General features: G+C 42.8%; 6 protein-coding genes across 10 annotated transcripts in view; 3 read left to right on the top strand and 3 right to left on the bottom strand.

Moving 5' to 3' along the window:
- The window catches only part of LOC6602696 (mucin-5AC), a 40,316-nt gene extending 34,047 nt beyond the window's left edge, over positions 1-6,269 (bottom strand). The window contains exons 1-2 of one of the 4 annotated variants that reach the window (XM_026990171.1): positions 6,176-6,269; positions 5,592-5,647 (exon numbers count right to left, since the gene is read on the bottom strand). The gene's annotated coding sequence lies outside the window, so the exon portion shown is untranslated. The other 3 variants (XM_026990169.1, XM_026990170.1, XR_003408945.1) reach the window with 3 other exon arrangements.
- Positions 6,270-10,966: 4,697 nt separating this feature from the next.
- LOC6602695 (ketimine reductase mu-crystallin) lies at positions 10,967-12,523 on the top strand. 2 transcript variants are annotated; one of them, XM_026990015.1, is made up of 3 exons: positions 10,967-11,968; positions 12,040-12,237; positions 12,284-12,383. In XM_026990015.1, the coding sequence occupies exons 1-3, from the start codon at positions 11,170-11,172 to the stop codon at positions 12,313-12,315; spliced, it is 1,029 nt and encodes a 342-aa protein (XP_026845816.1). In that variant the 5' UTR covers positions 10,967-11,169; the 3' UTR covers positions 12,316-12,383. The 2 variants fall into 2 exon arrangements, with proteins under 2 accessions (XP_026845816.1, XP_002027722.1); XM_002027686.2 differs by having other exon boundaries at positions 10,970-11,968; positions 12,303-12,523.
- Positions 12,524-12,562: 39 nt separating this feature from the next.
- Positions 12,563-13,976, bottom strand: LOC6602694 (GATOR complex protein NPRL2). Its single transcript, XM_002027685.2, has 3 exons — positions 13,773-13,976; positions 13,206-13,712; positions 12,563-13,132 (listed from the first exon to the last, which is right to left on the bottom strand). The coding sequence occupies exons 1-3, from the start codon at positions 13,890-13,892 to the stop codon at positions 12,578-12,580; spliced, it is 1,182 nt and encodes a 393-aa protein (XP_002027721.1). The 5' UTR covers positions 13,893-13,976; the 3' UTR covers positions 12,563-12,577.
- A 187-nt stretch (positions 13,977-14,163) lies between these two features.
- On the top strand, positions 14,164-14,994 carry LOC6602693 (density-regulated protein homolog). Its single transcript, XM_002027684.2, has 3 exons — positions 14,164-14,318; positions 14,383-14,644; positions 14,723-14,994. The coding sequence occupies exons 1-3, from the start codon at positions 14,196-14,198 to the stop codon at positions 14,905-14,907; spliced, it is 570 nt and encodes a 189-aa protein (XP_002027720.1). The 5' UTR covers positions 14,164-14,195; the 3' UTR covers positions 14,908-14,994.
- On the bottom strand, positions 14,914-15,701 carry LOC6602692 (DNA-directed RNA polymerase III subunit RPC9). Its single transcript, XM_002027683.2, has 4 exons — positions 15,670-15,701; positions 15,500-15,614; positions 15,276-15,428; positions 14,914-15,209 (listed from the first exon to the last, which is right to left on the bottom strand). The coding sequence occupies exons 1-4, from the start codon at positions 15,675-15,677 to the stop codon at positions 14,997-14,999; spliced, it is 489 nt and encodes a 162-aa protein (XP_002027719.1). The 5' UTR covers positions 15,678-15,701; the 3' UTR covers positions 14,914-14,996.
- A 628-nt stretch (positions 15,702-16,329) lies between these two features.
- LOC6602691 lies at positions 16,330-17,621 on the top strand. The gene is made up of 2 exons (XM_002027682.2): positions 16,330-16,344; positions 16,402-17,621. The coding sequence occupies exon 2, from the start codon at positions 16,429-16,431 to the stop codon at positions 17,473-17,475; it is 1,047 nt and encodes a 348-aa protein (XP_002027718.1). The 5' UTR covers positions 16,330-16,344; positions 16,402-16,428; the 3' UTR covers positions 17,476-17,621.
- The last annotated feature ends 513 nt before the right edge of the window (positions 17,622-18,134 follow it).

Raw genomic sequence — 18,134 nt, 5'->3', positions numbered from 1 at the left:
CATGCCTGCTTGCTTTAATTCGACTTTTTAATTCTGTTTGCTTTGTAGAAACGCCAAGCCGCTCCTGCACAGCGACTCGGAGTCTGCAGTCGGACACCCTTTGATGTTTTCGCCCAAACGGGTGCGATCCATAAATGATGACGCTTCACCGAAAATGTGGGCGGATGGAAATTTGCATTGAAAATTGTCTTTGGTCTCGCAAATTGCGTTACTCACTTCGCGGCTAAAATGTAAGAAAGAAACTTTAGGGGATCTGGAATCTGGCAGATCGGAAAATGTTCGTGTACCCACATCCAACCACTATGATTTCAGCTAGTTGTCGCCTCATAGCATAATCATATCAGCATATCAGCTGAGTCGATATCGTAGTCTACTACTATGTATGTAGTCCCCTACTCCACAGTCCATATTTTATTGGCTAGTTTTATATGTACAAGCCACAATAGATTGGAAAATGCTGATTGCACTTGAATGATCATATTTTTGAACTACGCGACCGAATCTCTATTTAGAAAATGTGATTTTAAATATCACACTCCTGTCACACGTTTTTCCAATACATCGGTTGATCGATATGAAAGGGTCCACAGATCTACAGTTTTGGTCCCAGATAACTCTACCTTTCCTGCTGTTTTTTGTTTTATTTGTTCCTTTTGTCACTGCTTCAACTGTTGCTTCTGCTCATTTGGCATCGTAGCAGATCAGCTTGAATCTGGTGTGGTACTTCGTCATGTTGCAGTGGCATTTCGGTGATGTGAGCACTCCACACTGTCTCGGCTGGCGGTGGAGGTGGCATGTGGCATGTGGGCGAAGCATAAACGAGTATGTGGCAGAGATAGACAACTGGCCATTGCAGTCGTCAGTTGGCAGTCGCCAGTTGCCATAAGATAAACATGGCCAAGGTGTCCGGGGCTTGAGGCACTCGGCATAATTATATACAAGAAGCTGTCGGCGGGCAGAGGAGCAAAAGCAGCCGAGGGGCACAGCCGAGCGGCTACAGGAGCAGCCACAGAAACAGCACCAGCTTCAGTCAGATACCAGTGCGAGCACGGGCATAAGCGTAAGCAATAGCGCAAGAAAACAGTTTGCAATAACTTTTCGCTTACAAATTTGCCAAACAATGCAGATCGCTGGGCACGAATTTGCAGTTGGACTCGCCACCGCTCGAGAGTTTCTGGCTCTGTCTCTGTCTCTGTCTCTGTTTCGGTCTCGGTCTCGTTGTTGGTGTCGCTGTTGACTCGAGGTCCCCGGCTATGCTGCATTGATGGAACCTTTTCCACAGTGTTTGTATGTTGGTGTGCGAGTGTGTGTGAGTGCGCCATCAACGAAGTGAGGGGCAATTATGGCTGCCCTGGGACTTGGTCTCGACTCGTGCCACGCGTCCGCATTTACAAGAGAAGCAAATTGTGTATGTGCCCCTTCCCCTTGCTACCGTCAGCAGTGAATTAGTGATGCGGCTGGCAGCAGCGCTCATCAGCTCAGATGCCGAATGGGGCTATTCCATAGGTAAATCGCTAATCGGCACACCGAGGTTCTACTATGGCTCCAACACCAGCACATACGTACATACATATGCAGATCCTATCAAATGCCAGAAAGGGTTCGCCGATCTCCGAAATGGAACAACACTTTTTTGGGGAAGCCGCTGCAGCAGCACAGATTAAAAAGTTTGCAAACTTTTGCGGGGCTGACTGATTTATTTTCGGTTTCTTGTTGTTTTTTTTTTTTGTGGTAGCAGGTTTATAGCGAACACGGCAAGAGACCTGCAGAGAGAGACCTAAGAGAGAGAGAGAGGTCGGGAGGATCGGGAGAGGTCGGGAGAGGAAGAGGGGAAATGGGAACGGGAACGGGAACGGGAAGCTGTCCAAGCTATCCAGTTACCCATGCGCCTCACGCAGTTGCCACAAAGCAGTCGAAACGAGAGCAAAAGTAGCCACTGCTTCGGCTGTCTTTTCGGCTTAGCGCCCGTTGTCCGTGATTGTCCCCATGCCCCACTCCACACAGCCACACAGCCACACAGCCACACAGCCAAACTGCCACACTGCCACACTGCACTCCGTTCAGTCGTTCCAGTGTCCACGTACCAACATTGGCCTAATGTTGCACATTGTATGCCGCGCTGATCTTGTTTATTATGCAAGAAAGCTGCCAAAGTGAGCCAGCGACACACAGATATACGAAATGTACGAAAGCCAAAGCCAACCAGAAACAGAAACAACAAAAGGGGTAAAAGAAACAGCAAGAGCAACAGAAACTGCCTCAACAATCACAGAAAGTAAACTTACAAAAGTTTCAATTGAACAGCATGCCGTATAATCTGGATGAAAGCCAAAAGAAATGGATACTCGCGAGATACTAAGCAAACTATTGTATGTAATATCTTATGACAAACACCATACATACATATGTATATGCATGTATGTTCATATGTCTGTATATGCATTGTACAGAAAATCCCAAATTTATTACTCTAGTATTAAACATTAAGATAACCATTAAGTTTACACGCATTAAGCCATTTCATCCGAACTCATTTAAGTTGAGGAACCTCAAAGGAACTTTCACGATTTTAGGAATAGTATAATCGGATGTAGCACATATTTACAACTTTACAACTTATTGGTGGACTCAACCATCAGCAGTAAAACGGATAAATCTAAGAATCGGAGAACCAAACAAAAGAACCCCCAGACTCCCAACCAAACGGAACGGCGATATCAGGAACGAAGCCAATCTCTAACCTAAACATGGAAGACAATGTTTATATTAATTAATATGAAAGTTAGAGCGCGGATACTGCTGCGCGTTCAGGAAGTTTAATACAATAAGCACTTACATACATAAAATATTTATTTACAATGGAATCCCAGTTTTCCGAACTAAGGAGTCTTGCCGTGGCCTTACCAAACATTCATTTTGTATTTGGTTGGATAGGAGCGTGAACCGGTAATGTGTTTGAACCAAAGTGTTTGCCATCACTTTCACCAGCACATGGAACTCTGTCCACATAAAGTGGCTAATTTGTTGGTTAATGTCCGACTGCACCCTTTAAAATCATCGTCATCGTAATACATACATATGTATGTATTACACGTATGTTGTCCCACACCACATGATGCACCTGGTTTCACACCGATCAAATTCCTGGTAGTCCAAAAGTTGAAAATCGCGAAAAATAATTCTCATTTAGATAGAGAACTGTGTGGGCCGTGCCAAGTACCGTTACACCTTTGGTTCATTGACACCGATAGCTCATAAAAATCGTAATTTCGGGCTTTTGAAAAGAAAATAATCATAACACTGACTCTCAACTTTTTCTTCCAACTTCAAATCTTCCATAGGGAATTGAGATATCGAATATTGATACACCAGTATGTATGTACATATGTATGTATTTACATAACTATTTTATGATTTATCACCATTATCATTATCACATATTAAAGTAATTTCTTCAACTGAATTCTGAGAAAAATTCGACACTATTTCTGTTTTTCCTTGTTCCCGGCCGAAAAAGATTGGGGCAGCAAAAAGCAAATCCACATTTCCACAGTTCCAGAGTACCGATCGCCTTATGGCTGGGGAGCTCGCTCAGTTTTGCGTTCAAGCATGAGCTTCTCCGAAGAGAGCGGAGCCTCCGCCTCTCTCGATCTATTGGATCTTCGAGAGAGGGAGAGAGCAGCAGAGAGCAGATAGCTTTATATGAGCAGCTAAACGTTTGCAGAGTATTGAGCATGCAAGTCTCTATACCCTATGCACAATGTTCTTTACATAAACAAGCATACATTTCATATTTGATATATTCAAAGATTGAAACCTAAATACGTATAATTTAATGTAGAATCTTTTTTGGAATAAATATCAAATGATGTGATATTTATATTTAAACATTTTTAAAAATATCAACCACCTTGGAGTGCGCAGGAGACGTCTGGGAGTACTTGGCAAAGGCAGCAGTCGGTCGAGTGGGCTATGAAGCGCGTAGGCCCAAATGTGAATGCAATTTGCTTTTTTCGCATATGGGACAACTCGACACCAGCAGGCAGCAGCTCAGACCGAAGAGTGACTACCAACAGACGCTGTTCTTTTCTGACATATGGAACTGAAACTGGGTCGGGTCAAAGGTAAAAGCTGTTTAGTATTTTGTTCAGCCAGACTCCGAGCCGGGCCTGGGGTTGAAGTCGGAGTCGGATTCGGAGTCAGGCAGAGAGGCCAGAGACAAAAGTTTCCTACTCGCAGTCATGGCTCGGACCCTTTTCTCTTTCATAGTAAGCACTATAATTTGTAAGCCAAGTTGGGAAACTGACCAGGGCCTTTATCACTGAGAGATAGGTGAAAAGGTGTGTTGCCTTGAATTCTGCATTCGTTGAATTTTCAAAATTTTCAAAAATTTCGATCGGACAGTTTGATTTGTATTCCTTTAGGTATCCCAGTATTCCAGGATGGTTTTGATTGGTCTTGGGCTAGTATGTTTCTTTAAAGTCTCTCTACTATTTTCAGATGAGTCTTCAGAATCACATCCACAAGCACATATGTACATACATATGCACATATTTGTGTGCAAACATATTTGTTCTAAATTTCCACTTTTGGTGTGAGTACACTTTTTGAATCAATCAAGATTGCTGCTAATAATTTACTTGCTGAGATGCTGAGATCCCGTTCAAATTGGCCTATCAAGAAAGGATTTCCCTTTTAGTATTTGAGCGTGTGCCCTGTTTTATCCTTATGTACGTACGTATGACAAAAAAACGGTTCTAGTCCTATTACTTGTGAGAATTGCTGCTCCTACAGAATTTATTTACATACATATGTATGATTTATATGATTTAAAAATACACAAACATACATATTTCCTTGTATGTCTGATTGACAAAATACAACATAAAATTTATTTCTTTTAGGTAATTTTATTGAATAAATTTCTAGATTATCTAGAATATATGAGACCTACATACATACAGATGTATATACATATGAAAAAAATCATGCAGTATTTCAGAAAGTTCTCCCAAAGAATAGCAAGCAGAATGTTCCGTCTCTGTACCTTATAATTGTTTTTTTTTTCAATTTCAGTCACAGCCTTGGCCTTGCCTCGATTCCGCAATACAGTTAACTTACGATTCATCCTTTAGTTCAACCGGACTTCCTCCAAAGACCGACCCTCACAGAAAAGAGCAGAGCGGCTACCCAGCCAGCTCTGTGCTTTCATGGGCAAGGTCGTCTTTCAGCTCTGAATGAACCTCAGATGACCGTCTAGATGGTTGCGGTTCAGTGGGATCGGAAGTGTTTTACTGTTTCGTCTTTAGGGTTTCAGGCTGGTCAGCCCAACCCAGCACAGCACAGCACAGGCCAGGCCAGCGTTGCAGAACTGCATCAAAGTGATCGGAGAGAAGATCAGCTAGGTTGGATGTTAATATGCATAAGTAAAACAATGGTGGAACCAGGTCATTCGCTGGCTAAGCGCCTAATAACTTTCAGTTCACAAGTCTCGCTATGGCTTGATAAGCTATTATTTATCAGAGACGTATTTCAACGCAATATTACGGGCGTGCATATAATGAAAGCAAAATAAAAATAAATCAGCTTACCTCAATCTCAAAGTGTCCCCACGGCCGCGTGATTCCTCCGCCACTCCAACGCAGGTCTATAACAGAACAGGTTCAATTTTGAATTTTTTTGGGACTGAGTCTGCTGTGATTATTATTATTACTTTTTACTTTTGTATGTTTTGTACACTTGCAAGGGGCGAAAAATATTCTTTTGGATTCTTCGGACTGCACAATAAGCAACTCATTTAATTTGCATACAAGAAATGTGTTTCTCGTTCTTATAGATATACACGAGTATATATTATTTTTCCCGTCTGTGCGCGAGAACAACAAAAATATGAGTAATTAATACAAAATTCACCAAGAAAAACACGGCCAATTTGCATAACCAAAAAAATAAGTGAAAAAAAAATTGTTCTGAAAGCAAAATCGTTGCGATTAGCAACAATTCAATTCATTACAAAACCATTAGCCGAGAAAGTAACAATCCGTCGATGGCTCTGGCAAAAATCACTGATCATTGGGAAATTTCACTCAAACATTCCAGATGTATCGTAATCGTAATCCCACGTACTATACAAACACGAGTATATTTGATAATTTTATTTTATAAGGCACTGCACTTCACACCCGTTCAGTGAGCTACACTTCTCTGTGTTGGCTCCTCAGTTAGCTGGGCTGCCGGCGTTCGTCAAGCACGGGCTTTAGCATTGGGCTTGGGAGGGAGGTCGTCAGCTCTGGCCGAAAGCTCAACACTGATTGGCGAGGCAAGCGCCAGCCGCACGATAAAACCCAAGCGAAACAGTCGTTCCGAATGTCTGCTGGAACGACTGGGAGCGAGTGGAACAGGGCAAGATCGGGACGTGATGGAAACGAGACTGGCAGCGAACGGGGCAAGGTGTGCCTAAAATATGCTAATAATAGGCCGCTGAAATATTAGGCTCTGGATTAGCCAGCCAGTGGGTGTTGGAAGCCAGTGTAAGAGTCTGAGATTTTCGCAAATATCTGAATACTAGTTTTTGCGGCTTCGATCAAGACTGGAGGCTCTATATAGGTAATTCATGAAATATTTTTATTTTGAAATTGTTCTTTTGAATAGAATTATGATAGAAGATGTCCGAAATAAATTTAGAATTTTTTAATGGAAGTTAAAGGACCATTTTATATTCAAGTTTTAAGAAAATGTACACATGTACATTCAAGCATTATTTCTAATAATAATAATAATAAATTTTAGTAAAATATTTGTCACTTATGAAAAAAGGGAAAAAATTTCACAGCTGATTCTTTTGTGGCAATTTTTATACTCTCACCTTCTGAGACTTCCTCAAATTAAAAAATTCCACCTGAATTGCCTTCTGTTTAACATTTGTATTCTATAATTTAGGCCCAATGATACACAAGTACAAAGACGGAAGTTGCAATGAACAGAAACTAAGGCTGAAACGAAAAACTACACAAAAGGAAAATCAAACCAATAATCGAAATCATTAGACAAAGGAAAAAACTAAAGTAATGGCTGCAATGACTCCGACTACAATGACGAAAAAAATACTGGTCCGATCGAATCTAATTGGTGGAGCGGGTGGCAAGGTGGTGCGATGGTGCGGAGGTGCGGTGGTGCGGTGTGCTGAAGTCCGTTGGGTGCGGCGCCAACGCTAAACATAACGGCACAATTATAATCGACTTCAGATATGTATGAACGGTAACAGTTCGCATATGTATATTATAGTTTTACAGTTTTTTCCTATCTTTTTGCCACATTCTCCAAGGACAAACAACATTTTAGTGAGCGACGACGACGACGTCGCCGCCGGCGGCTAGCAGCACCAGTAAGCCAAGATTGATCTACAAAACTTCAGCTCTGAGCCGAGTTTTTCGCGTTGCCAACTTTCCTTTTTCTATCTATGTATATCTGTGTATGTGTGTCTGTGTTTACAAAGTGTGCGGGCGCGCATTAAAACAAAAACAGATACTGCAAAAATAAAGGAAAAAAATCGACCAAAGCCAATGCTCTACGCGACAAAAAGGTGTGGTAACCTCGCAACGTTCTGTTTTTCAGAGGGTGTGTGCGTGTGTGTGTAGAGGAGCTACAGTTACACTTGCATTTACATTTACAGTTTACAGTTTACAGTTTACGGTTTACAGTTACAGTTACACTTGCATTCACAATTTCAAAAGCCCCCAGCTAAAATGGCATAAATAACAAAATTGTTTGGCTATTCAGCAGCAGCTTGAAAACAAAACTCCAAAAACAAAAGCAACAAAAATAAAAGCAAATTAGATGAAGAAAATTTGTTTCCGATCAGCGAAGTTTTTATACCCTTGACGTCCAGGGTACATCCATAATCTGTCAAGAAAAGAACACGCACTGTTTTGTGGTTTTATTTTGATATATCAGCCTCGGATGGGACTTTTTTTCAAAAAAATTTTAGCGAGCTCGCATGCAATTGCGCATGTATGTATGTATGTGATCTTTGAAATTGTTTTCGATCATTAACTTAAGATAACTTTCTGTCTACTCCCAATTTATTGAAGACTTATTATTTTAGTGCAAAGAAAGGTCCTTTGGCAATAATATAGATGCATATTCTACTGACTATTCTGAGCGATAATTAGCGAAAAGTTGGCGTTTGTAGCGGTAATACAAAATTGTGCTGATTTTTATTTATACACTGAAATCATTGAAGAAGTAGTGCATATTATTTTCCCACTAATCTCCTAATCTCCTACTAGCTATTCTACCTATCTGAGAGGTCTTTGCACTTTCTTTGGTTTCCATCAATTCATTAATATATACTGTAGTTAGCAGGAGCAGAAGGCAGGCGGCTTGAAATTAAGCTACTATAAGCTTCTATAACCCTTCTAAATAAATTCAGGCAGTTTTTGGCGTTGAGCAGCTAATCCAACAATGAAGTCAGCTGATAATAATAATAATAATACTTATTTCACATTTATTTAAAACACTGTCCCACCACTTTGTACTGCTTACCACAGGTGTTTATTGCGTATTGTTCAGAAGAACTTTGAGAAGAAAAATCTTAATCACGGATTGCAGATTTGGTCGTCTTTAAAAAGATGACGAGCTGGATTCAACAGCTGACTCTGATTACATTCTAAATGGATTTCTTTACTATCCATCTTGAACAAAATGAAGATACGAAGATATGGTTACAGGGGAGCTGAGGGTGTATTCCAGTATTCCGTATTCCAGTTTATGTATTGTATGTATGTATATTCAATCCTTGCCTGTGAAAAGTGTACATTTTTGGAACTTATACCGGATAACAGGACGTTGAACCATAGTGCGGGGTAAGAAAAGATTTTTTTTTCATTCAATTTTGGCGCTTGCCATGTTGCTTGAAAAAGTATTCAATGTTTTGGTGACACTTCACTTTTTGGACGTAGATTTAGAATTGTAATCGCAATCAAATCGGGGCGTTCTTTTGGCGTTTTTTGGTTTTGCGCAAAACCAAAATTTATGGCTAGCCACTTACCCAGCAACAAGGTCAGAACACTTCGAATTGGCGGCTGCGACTGTTGGTTGCGACTGGTGCTGCTCCAGCATGGGACCCAGGAGTAGAGCCAACAGGTCGAAGAAGCAGGAGCCGGTAGCCCATGAGTCAGCGACGGCAACTGGGGTTTGACTTTGATTTGTTGCACCTTTGTGCCAATATAAATCAGCGACCAATTGCACGGTCCCAAGGCCGCTAAACCACAACAAAACTTTATACAACTGAAAATGGCACTGGTACTTGGTACTTGGTACTTGGACCTAACCCTAACCATGACAACCATGCCAACCAACCGAACAACCGCAACAAAGGTCAAGTCAAGTGAAATTTAAGCCTCTTGGCTTAAGGGACAAAAATGAGAAAGCAAGCTGAAGAAGAAAACCGAATAGCAAATAAAATTATGTCAAAATTTGAATTAGCAGCTGGGAAAAAGAGCAGACAAGACAATGGCGGTGCATAAATTAATTTTCCTATCAGCTTGCAGCTGCGGAAAAGTGCACCCAACATCTACAGGGGTTTCACTTTCGTGTTTTCCATGTGGTGACGGTGGTATAAGTAGGTGGTGGTGGCTCAGTTTCATGCTGAGAGACGAAATGTTGCGGCCGTGAATTGAAGTGGCGAGAATTGTTTCTGTCAAAGAGATAAGGCAGTGACAGAAGCTGTGCACAACCGTACAACAAATGATTTTCCTTTTTCTGCGGTTTTGCCCTTCGCGTGCGGTGAAAATGCTTTCTCGTCAGGCGAGAGCGCTCCGAAGAATGGGAAAATGTCAAATGATAAAATATGCAACCGTTAAAATTGGTTTTTATTATCATAACACATTTTCCGAATGTGTGCCATGTGCCATGCGTACAAAATAGTTGGATGGATTTCATTTTGAAATACCGCCAACCAAGTTATCGATATAATACTTATTGAAAAGTATCGAACCGTAGGCAACTACTGTATTGTATATCTTCATATACTTATGTAACTAGTTTGTATATTTTTATAAGTAAAGTTTGCTTAGTCTAACTTTGCCCAAAATATGTAAGCAGCCTCTTCTGTACATATACTCAGTTTTCTATTTCTATAGCAACTTAATAATTTTCAGGTTTTTCATTTCGAATCTCCCGCCAACTCTCTATGGTGAAGAGAGGCCGCAGAAGTGCGATAGAAAATATCGATATGTGAGCAGCTGTTTCACTCGAATTTTTTGTTGATACTAAAAAATAAAAAAAAAACACAAAAATCAATGTGTTTAAATGAAGGTATATTTATGGTATATTTTGAAAATGAGACCGTACATTTTGGTATATCCGTCCGTCCGTATGCGTATCCAGATATCTGTGATATGTCACTGTTACAAGTGTATTTCAAAACTTCGCCACGCCCCTTTGCCCACCCACAAAGGACGAAAATCTGTGGCATACCCAATTTGAAAGATATAAGAAAACCAAAAGTGCAGAATCGCAGAAAACAAATATTTTTTCTAGACTGTAGAATCTGAACTAGATCGTATCATTAATATAGCCAGAATGATGAAAACAATTTTATTCTCTCTCGCTCTGTCCTTCTCTAACACACACGTTTCATGGTCGGCTTTGCCTATCGCAAAATGTGAGCGCCTAGATCTCAGAGACTATAAGAGCTAGAGCAACCAAATTTAGTATCTACACTCCTATGGTATCGAACCTGTACAAGTGTATTTCAAAACTTCGCCCCAGCTCCTTCCGCCCTCACAAAGAACGAAAATCTGTGGCATCCACAATTTTAAAGATACGGGAAAATTAAAATCATAAAGAATGACCAGATTGCCGAATCTTGATCAGATCGAATTATTATTATAGCCAAAAGTAACATATCAATTTTCGGTCGCTACGCAGCGCCCGACGACACGTTCAGGCTGATTTTCTGTCTCTCTCGCATTCACTTTTTGTCGCTCAATGTTACGCGGTGTCTGCCGGAGAAGAACCATATTGACTAAGTATCAGGCATAAATGTAGAGTTGCGGTCGCAGCAGCAACTCATTATTTATTATGATTATATTATTGCAACTTGCAAGTCACACAGTCGGAAAATCATTTACAGATCGGTGTAGTGCATAATAATTCACTTTTACAATGAACAATGAGACGGCGCCATTATATTATAGTGCGGAGACAGTCCGACGTCTCCTCACCTGGCCGCTTGTCAACGAAGCAGTAGAGTCAGCATTGAAGGCAGTTGTGTCTTCACAGAACCGTCCTCCTAATGCGGCCTATGTGAACCAGCCAAAGAGGAGCATCACCGCGTGCAAGGATCCGGGCCAATTCTTGTTCACGATGCCCGCCTTTGTGGGCAACTTCACGCTGCCCTCGGATTGCTATGTTGGGGATGCGGCCAACGTTACACGCTCGACATTGGCCTGCAAGGTGGTTTCATCGTTCAGTTCTAATCCTCAACAAGAACCGCCGCTGCCCAGCATAAATGCAAACATCTTACTCTTCAGCATTCAGACTGGAGAGCTGACTGCTATTATGGCTGGCACAGATGTAACTACCTGGCGCACAGTGGCTGCCTCAATAGTGGCAACCAAGTACCTCTATTTTCGTCGTTTTGGCCCTAGCGCCGAGCACGAGCGGGAGATAACGGTTGCTATAATTGGTTGCGGAGTACAGGGAAAAATGCACGCATCGGCATTTTGTTCCATGTTCAAAGTGAAGCAATTGAATCTATTTAATCGCAGCACTGCCAGGGCCTTTGAGCTAGCCGAGCAGATGAAGCAGGAGCTGGGATGCGCGGGACAGACAAAAATAAGTGTATGCAGCAATCCAGAACAGGCTGTGAAAAGCGCCGATGTCATTTGCATTGCCACTTACTCGACGGAGCCGCTGATCTTCGCATCAGATCTGCGCGAAGAGGGATCTGTCCACATTAATGGTTTGTCCAGCATTTCAAGCACTGACTTCCTTTCGTTTATAGCGCATTTGCTTTGCCTTTTTTCCATGCAGCTGTGGGCGCAGGCGAAATCCACTACTCGGAGGTGGCGACAAATATATACGAACGTGCCCAGGTCTATGTAGATTGCTTTGCCAATGCCGAAAGCGAGTTGATTGGCCTTCCCGCGCCTATTACCGCCGAGTTGGGATCAGTCATCAACAGTGGGCATTATCCCGAAGCGTCAGACATCACCATTTTCCAGTCCATGGGTTCGTAAGAAGTGAAGTCCGTAGTGTTCATAATATATCCGTACAGCTCTGAACTCTGTTTTCAGGAATGGCTTCTGAGGATGCTTGTGTGGCGCAGGCCTTGCAGGACGCTTCTCTGTCCGGCGTCAAGTAATACAGCCCGTTGTCTTTTTACAGCCCCAAACGATTGTGATAAATAGCTAGACATGTGCCCTATTTAGAAATGACGGAGCTGAAATGTTTATGTTGAGGCATTTATGGCAAATAATAAATATTTCATGTATATAAAAATCAATTGGAAACGTAACAATCTGTGTTTACAAACTACGCAATGCATTTAGCTTAGCATCAGCATTAAAGTTTACTTCCAAATCACAGTCACATTTGTGTCTTTCTCAATATCCCGCTCAATGGTGCAGGGTGAAAGGCCCGTCTTGCAGCAGATCTCGTCGAAGCTGATGAGGCCCGTGTACATCTTCTGGCGTCCGGATGGCACCGATCCCGTGAACACCGGATACTTGTGGATGCATCGGATGAACTTGTGCTGCAGCCCAAAGATGACCATCTTACGCTCATCGATGTTGTGATGCTGGGGACACAAGCGCTGGCAAATGGCTCTCAATGTCACGCCGTGCGTCATCGAAGCATAGAACTGGAAGATGCGCTGTACGCTGGGCAGAGTTTTGTCGGGTTTGAGCGCCACGTACTTGCGACAAGCGTTGCTCAGCGATGCACTCTGGATTAGGTGTTTTAGGTTCTGGGTCATGTACACGTTGCTGTATTTGAGGATGGGCAGCAGTTGAACCACACCGTAGTAGACCAGATTCTGTATGCATGATTTGACCAAATCCGTTTCCACGTCCGCCTCGGCGGCGATGCGCGCTACATGATTGATTCCATTGATATAGGGCAATATCTGGATAAGAGGGAGATGGAGGTATAAGTGAAGAACTTTAAAAATGTGTCAAAATTATATTTCATTGGCTAACCTGCTGCGTGGTTAGGTCCCAATTTTCTATCGGCGTGTCACGCAGATTAGCTAGCAACAAAGGCACCATGTGATCCTTGACCGCAGGAGGATCCGGCTTGTGCATCACAATCTTCAGATAAATCGTATTGTCGCCCTCCACAATGGTGGCCACCTTGCGCTCGTTCAGGTCCCTAAGCACGGTCTGGAAGATATTCTGCAATCTCCGCTTGTCGTCCTCGCGCGACAGAAAACACGATTCCTCCTCCATCATGATAAGGTACTCCGATAGCTTCTTCACTACGGGCTCATATTGCACAGACCGGGCCCGCGAATCGCAGACGAAGCACAGGTTGAATAGAAAGGCATTACGGGCGTACTTCTGCTGATCCTGTATGCCCACCGGATAGCCAACAATCTTCACGTCCATGGCGTTCACGGTCAAGATGCAGCGCTGCAAGTGCTGCTTGGGAATGATGTACACGTTGATGGCATCGAAGACATCCTTGGAGATGTAGTTATCAGGCACCTGCGGGGCCAAACAAGGTTTGTACGAAAGCTGGTTGATGAAAGGATTGAACGTACTCACTTGGCAGCTTATCTTGCAGCCAGCTGTGGCATGGAATTCGCTTAGAAATATGCACCGTATTTTGCCCTCTGTGCTACCGGCACTGCTCGTGCCAGCAGCGTCATTCGTGTGGGAGTGCATTCTTACCGCTGGTTCACCGCTATCTCCACATTTTTGGGCAAAGATTTTGTTGTCCTCTTCTCATTCGACGAGCCGAGAAACATTTATATTAGAATATCTGGTAGCGTAGCCCTGGGTCAGAAGGGAAGGCGTTAGTGCAAACAGATGCTAACCATTATCGATAGTATAGTTTTCAAATCATCAGTGCTGTGTTGTGCTGTGCTGCAAAACGCGTGTTCAGTGGCCAGTGCTGCAAAATATTTCACTGTGCAGAAATTCGTCTCAAATTGGGTATATCGCTATTATTTAGCAAAATTAAGCAAAATGACAAACGAAAACATTAGCGTGAGTACAAATGTCGCCGAACGTCTTAAGGTGGGCATCCGCGAAGGCGTCACCTATCCCATCGTGATGAAGTACTGCGGCCACTGCACCATGCCCATCGAGGTAGGATTCAATACATTTTAGGCCGGAAATTTTATTCATATGTTAGATTCGATGATATTTACAGTATTGCGAATACTATCCGGAATATGAAAAGTGCAAGGAATGGCTGGAGCGTAATATGCCCGATGACTTTGAGCGCCTTAAGATCGAGGAAGAGCAGGCTGCTGCCGACGGCACTGACGATGACAAAAAGCGCCAGAAGCGCGGGGGCAAGGGACTGCTGCGTGTCAAGAAAAAGGAGGATGTCCCCAAGCGCATCTGTGTGTCCCGAGCTGCCCGCGGCAAAAAGAAGTCTGTGACTGTAGTCACCGGCCTCAGTACCTTTGGTCAGTCCTTTCTTGATTCCCTTATTTAATGTTTTTACTGCATATCCTTATTTTGTTTATTTTCGTAATTTCTTACAGATATTGATCTCAAAGTGGCTGCAAAATTCTTTGGCACCAAATTCGCGTGCGGCTCGTCAGTCACTGGCGACGATGAAATCGTCATCCAGGGCGATGTCAAGGACGAGCTGTTTGACGTCATACCCGATAAGTGGTCGGAAATCGACGAGGACGCCATAGAGGACCTTGGCGATCAAAAGCGTTAAGCGCCATAAAGTTTCACTAGCAAGCAGCACATATTTTTGTCTTCTTTTATACGCTACAATAAAATATTAAACGTTAAATTACTTAAATGCTATTTCTTCTGCTGCTCGGTTTGCCCATCTGCCGGTGCTGACGCCGGTTGCTTTTGCTCTGTTTTTTTTTCTTTGGAAGAAGACTGGGTTTGGGTTTGGGATTGCTGTGGCAGCTGCGGCGTTGTTTCCACTCCGTAAAAGTGCTTGTATGTCAGTTGGATGATTTTCTCATTCTCCTCGTCCGTCAACGGAGCTTTGTTGTCATCAATCAGCTGCATTATGCAAATGAAATTTGAGCGCTGCTGGGGCATATATTCATCTCAATACCCGCATCTTACCAATTGCGTGTGCAGCGGACTGGTTGGCGGATCGTTCACCATTTGGAGTACTTCGTGGGACTTCAGGCGATAGCTTGCTAGGTCTTTTACGTAGTTTGTGATGGACTCACGTGTCTGAGTCTTGCAGGGCGACTCTTCCAGATATTGCAAGGCCTGAAAGAAAAATGCCATACGCTCTTCGGTGTCGAAGAATAAGGAATTTACAGTAAGTACTTATACCATACCTCATAGGTTACTGTGGCCAGGTTACGCATTCCAAACTTCTTTTTGGTGCTTTTGATTTTCTGGAGCACCTGCATCACCTCCATGTTCGTTAGGTACGAGTAGGTAGCATTGACACTGAAAGAGTTGAATAATTATATAGTTTATCTGTTTCTTGTATTCAATAACTCACGTTTCCATTGTGATGAAGCTATCGGCTTTCCACACAAAATGTAAACATATTGTAAGTGAACTAGTTCCTATGGAACCAGTTTATTTTCAACGACTTAAAATATCGCGTTTTCAAACACAACCTAGTAGAATATAAATAAAAATAGTGTTTGATAATTGTTGTTCTGTTCGTTGCGCTAAAGAATATTATTTTTTTTTTCGATTTGCAAATTTATTTTCTTGTTCATAGCAAGGGAATAACAATTGACTCAATGTTGGCGCAAAAACCTATATGACATTACGTTGATCTGGCCACACTTGTAAAAAACTGCATCTGTCAAATCGAATCGACCCGACGGTATATTTATTTCATAAATTTATTAATTTTCATTTTCAAAGGTATATTTAAGAACAAAGGGAACAGAAATCCAGTAAAAGCTAGTGTTAAAAATAATTAGCCAGTCAAGTAGAAAATTGATTCATTAGGCGTATACAATTATGTGGGCTGGGCTAGCTGGGCTATATAGCTGGTAATATTCGACGGAATATCAGAAACGAGGAATATGTATAACAGAACTTTAATTCGTTAGTATATTTACGGTATATATATAAAATGAGACGGTATATTTTGGTATATTTCTGATGGTCAGACGGGGAATATTTTATCGATAAATCCAACACTGATTCAAAGCTTTGCGTAAATTAAATTAACAAATTAATAACAAGCCAACAGATATAAATCTATACCATTTAGATTCCGTAGTGAAGTGAAGTCTTCACAATGGCAGCAGACAAGACGCCCCCAATAACCGCAGGATGGAAAAAGGCAAAGCACCGCCTGCCGAAGCGGCGATTAAATGACTTGCACCAGTGCAAGGCTTCCCTCGGCTCGCACCGCCATTGGGGCCACAGCCGTGTGCGTCGATTGATTGCCGATGATAAGTATGATGCGCAGCAGTCTCCACCCAATCATACGTGGATGTTTCAGTCCTGCTGGTGCATCGTGATGCTCGCGCTTGGGGTTTTGATTTGCGGCTTTGGCTGCTACTATGACGGAGAGAATGTGAGCAATTTTATGCTCAACTACAGCAAACAGTACCAGGCCATCATCCACAACAAGCAAAACTATTGTGATCATACTTTGTCGCTAAACGAAATGTTTGGCCATATTCGCCGGCATGTGCTGAACCAAGAAACTGCTCTCGACCAGCTGGAGCAGTCTTTGAGCAAGCCACAGTTTCAGTCAATTTCCCTGCTGGGATCTTCGGGCGTGGGCAAGAGTTTGACGGCTCGTCTGCTCCGGGAGCTGTTCCCCTGGCCGGAAAATGTACACGCTTTGACCAAGAGCGATGTCTCGGACTTGGTCAGAATGAATTCGGTGCTCACCAAATTGGACTTCTGTGGTCGCAATCTCATTCTGGTCGACAACATGAACAGCACGGATCAAGAGATTGTGCAAAGGGTCAACGACCTAGTCAGCAGCTTTGGCGACATCGCCGGAAACAAAAATACTCACAAAGTAAACCTCAAACGCCTGTCCATCGTTTACATTTTCAATATCAATCGCTTTCTTGGCGAAACTTCTGTTGAGCATTTCGCCACCGTGCTGCAGTTGCCCGACAATCAAGTTATTCAATTTGACACGCTCGAGCCGCAGCATTTGGAGAGTTGCATTCGACATGAGGCGGACCTGGAGAATCTGCTTCTGGATCAGAAGTATGTAGAGTCCATGATCAATACCACAGATTTCAAGATGTCTGGATGCAAGACACTCCGCGCAAAGGTCCTAATCTACGGACAACCCAAATCGAATTACCAAAAAGACTGATAAAAACACAAAAAATGTTGAAGTTCCTAAACATAGTGATATTGAGATTCCACGTAAGCATATGTATTCCTAGCACAAAAAATCGACAATCCTGTACAACTTCAGAGTTAAGTGTAATTAAAAATATATGTGTACATAAGAATATAGTCCTAACAATGTTAATTCCATAATAGTGAAGTTAGGTTAGGTTAAGGCGGTAGCCGGGGATGGGGTAGGATGAAACACACACACACACAACCACCACTACCTCCAAACCGGGTAACATAAGAGGCCCATTGTGTTGGATGTATTTGGACAAGGTCCCTGGTTTGATTTGAGACAGGTCCGAAATGTCCGTGAGGAAGGGGGCCCCGAGAAGCCGCAGACGGTTTCCAAGGGCCGGGCAACGGCAGAAAAAGTGGGTTTACTGCCATCTCCTATTTGCACTTTGCTCGAACAATTCGTGCGTGAGAAGCCTGCACGTGAGTGATCGTGGTACCCTCGTCGGCGGCGTCGTTCCCCTCGATGTCCCTGTGACCGGGAACTTATATAAGGAAGAGATCTAACTGCTCTGCGATCTCATGCAGAGACCTCCGGCCGTCATGTACAGTCATTGAATTCGACGATATTGAGCACAAGTTTTTAATAGCTGCTTGGCTGTCCGAGAAGACGCACACTAT

Source organism: Drosophila persimilis, unplaced genomic scaffold, assembly GCF_003286085.1.
Source record: "Drosophila persimilis strain 14011-0111.01,24,50 unplaced genomic scaffold, DperRS2 tig00000520-arrow-pilon, whole genome shotgun sequence".
Lineage (NCBI taxonomy): Eukaryota > Metazoa > Arthropoda > Insecta > Diptera > Drosophilidae > Drosophila > Drosophila persimilis.
Note: the sequence above shows the minus strand (reverse complement) of the source record. Positions and strands in the feature narration are given on the sequence as shown.

Excerpts from the sequence above, each read along its gene's own strand:
- LOC6602691 (XM_002027682.2), top strand. The coding sequence starts at position 16,429 with ATGGCAGCAGACAAGACGCCCCCAATAACCGCAGGATGGAAAAAGGCA.
- LOC6602695 (XM_002027686.2), top strand. The coding sequence starts at position 11,170 with ATGAACAATGAGACGGCGCCATTATATTATAGTGCGGAGACAGTCCGA. Across the intron at positions 11,969-12,039 it reads GGGATCTGTCCACATTAATG|CTGTGGGCGCAGGCGAAATC; the intron begins GTTTGTCCAGCA and ends TTTTCCATGCAG. Across the intron at positions 12,238-12,302 it reads CACCATTTTCCAGTCCATGG|GAATGGCTTCTGAGGATGCT; the intron begins GTTCGTAAGAAG and ends CTCTGTTTTCAG.
- LOC6602694 (XM_002027685.2), bottom strand. The coding sequence starts at position 13,892 with ATGCACTCCCACACGAATGACGCTGCTGGCACGAGCAGTGCCGGTAGC. Across the intron at positions 13,713-13,772 it reads GCTGCAAGATAAGCTGCCAA|GTGCCTGATAACTACATCTC; the intron begins GTGAGTACGTTC and ends TTGGCCCCGCAG. Across the intron at positions 13,133-13,205 it reads GGGACCTAACCACGCAGCAG|ATATTGCCCTATATCAATGG; the intron begins GTTAGCCAATGA and ends CCTCTTATCCAG.
- LOC6602693 (XM_002027684.2), top strand. The coding sequence starts at position 14,196 with ATGACAAACGAAAACATTAGCGTGAGTACAAATGTCGCCGAACGTCTT. Across the intron at positions 14,319-14,382 it reads ACTGCACCATGCCCATCGAG|TATTGCGAATACTATCCGGA; the intron begins GTAGGATTCAAT and ends TGATATTTACAG. Across the intron at positions 14,645-14,722 it reads CACCGGCCTCAGTACCTTTG|ATATTGATCTCAAAGTGGCT; the intron begins GTCAGTCCTTTC and ends AATTTCTTACAG.
- LOC6602692 (XM_002027683.2), bottom strand. Across the intron at positions 15,429-15,499 it reads TGGCCACAGTAACCTATGAG|GCCTTGCAATATCTGGAAGA; the intron begins GTATGGTATAAG and ends TTTTTCTTTCAG. Across the intron at positions 15,210-15,275 it reads GTCCGCTGCACACGCAATTG|CTGATTGATGACAACAAAGC; the intron begins GTAAGATGCGGG and ends TGCATAATGCAG.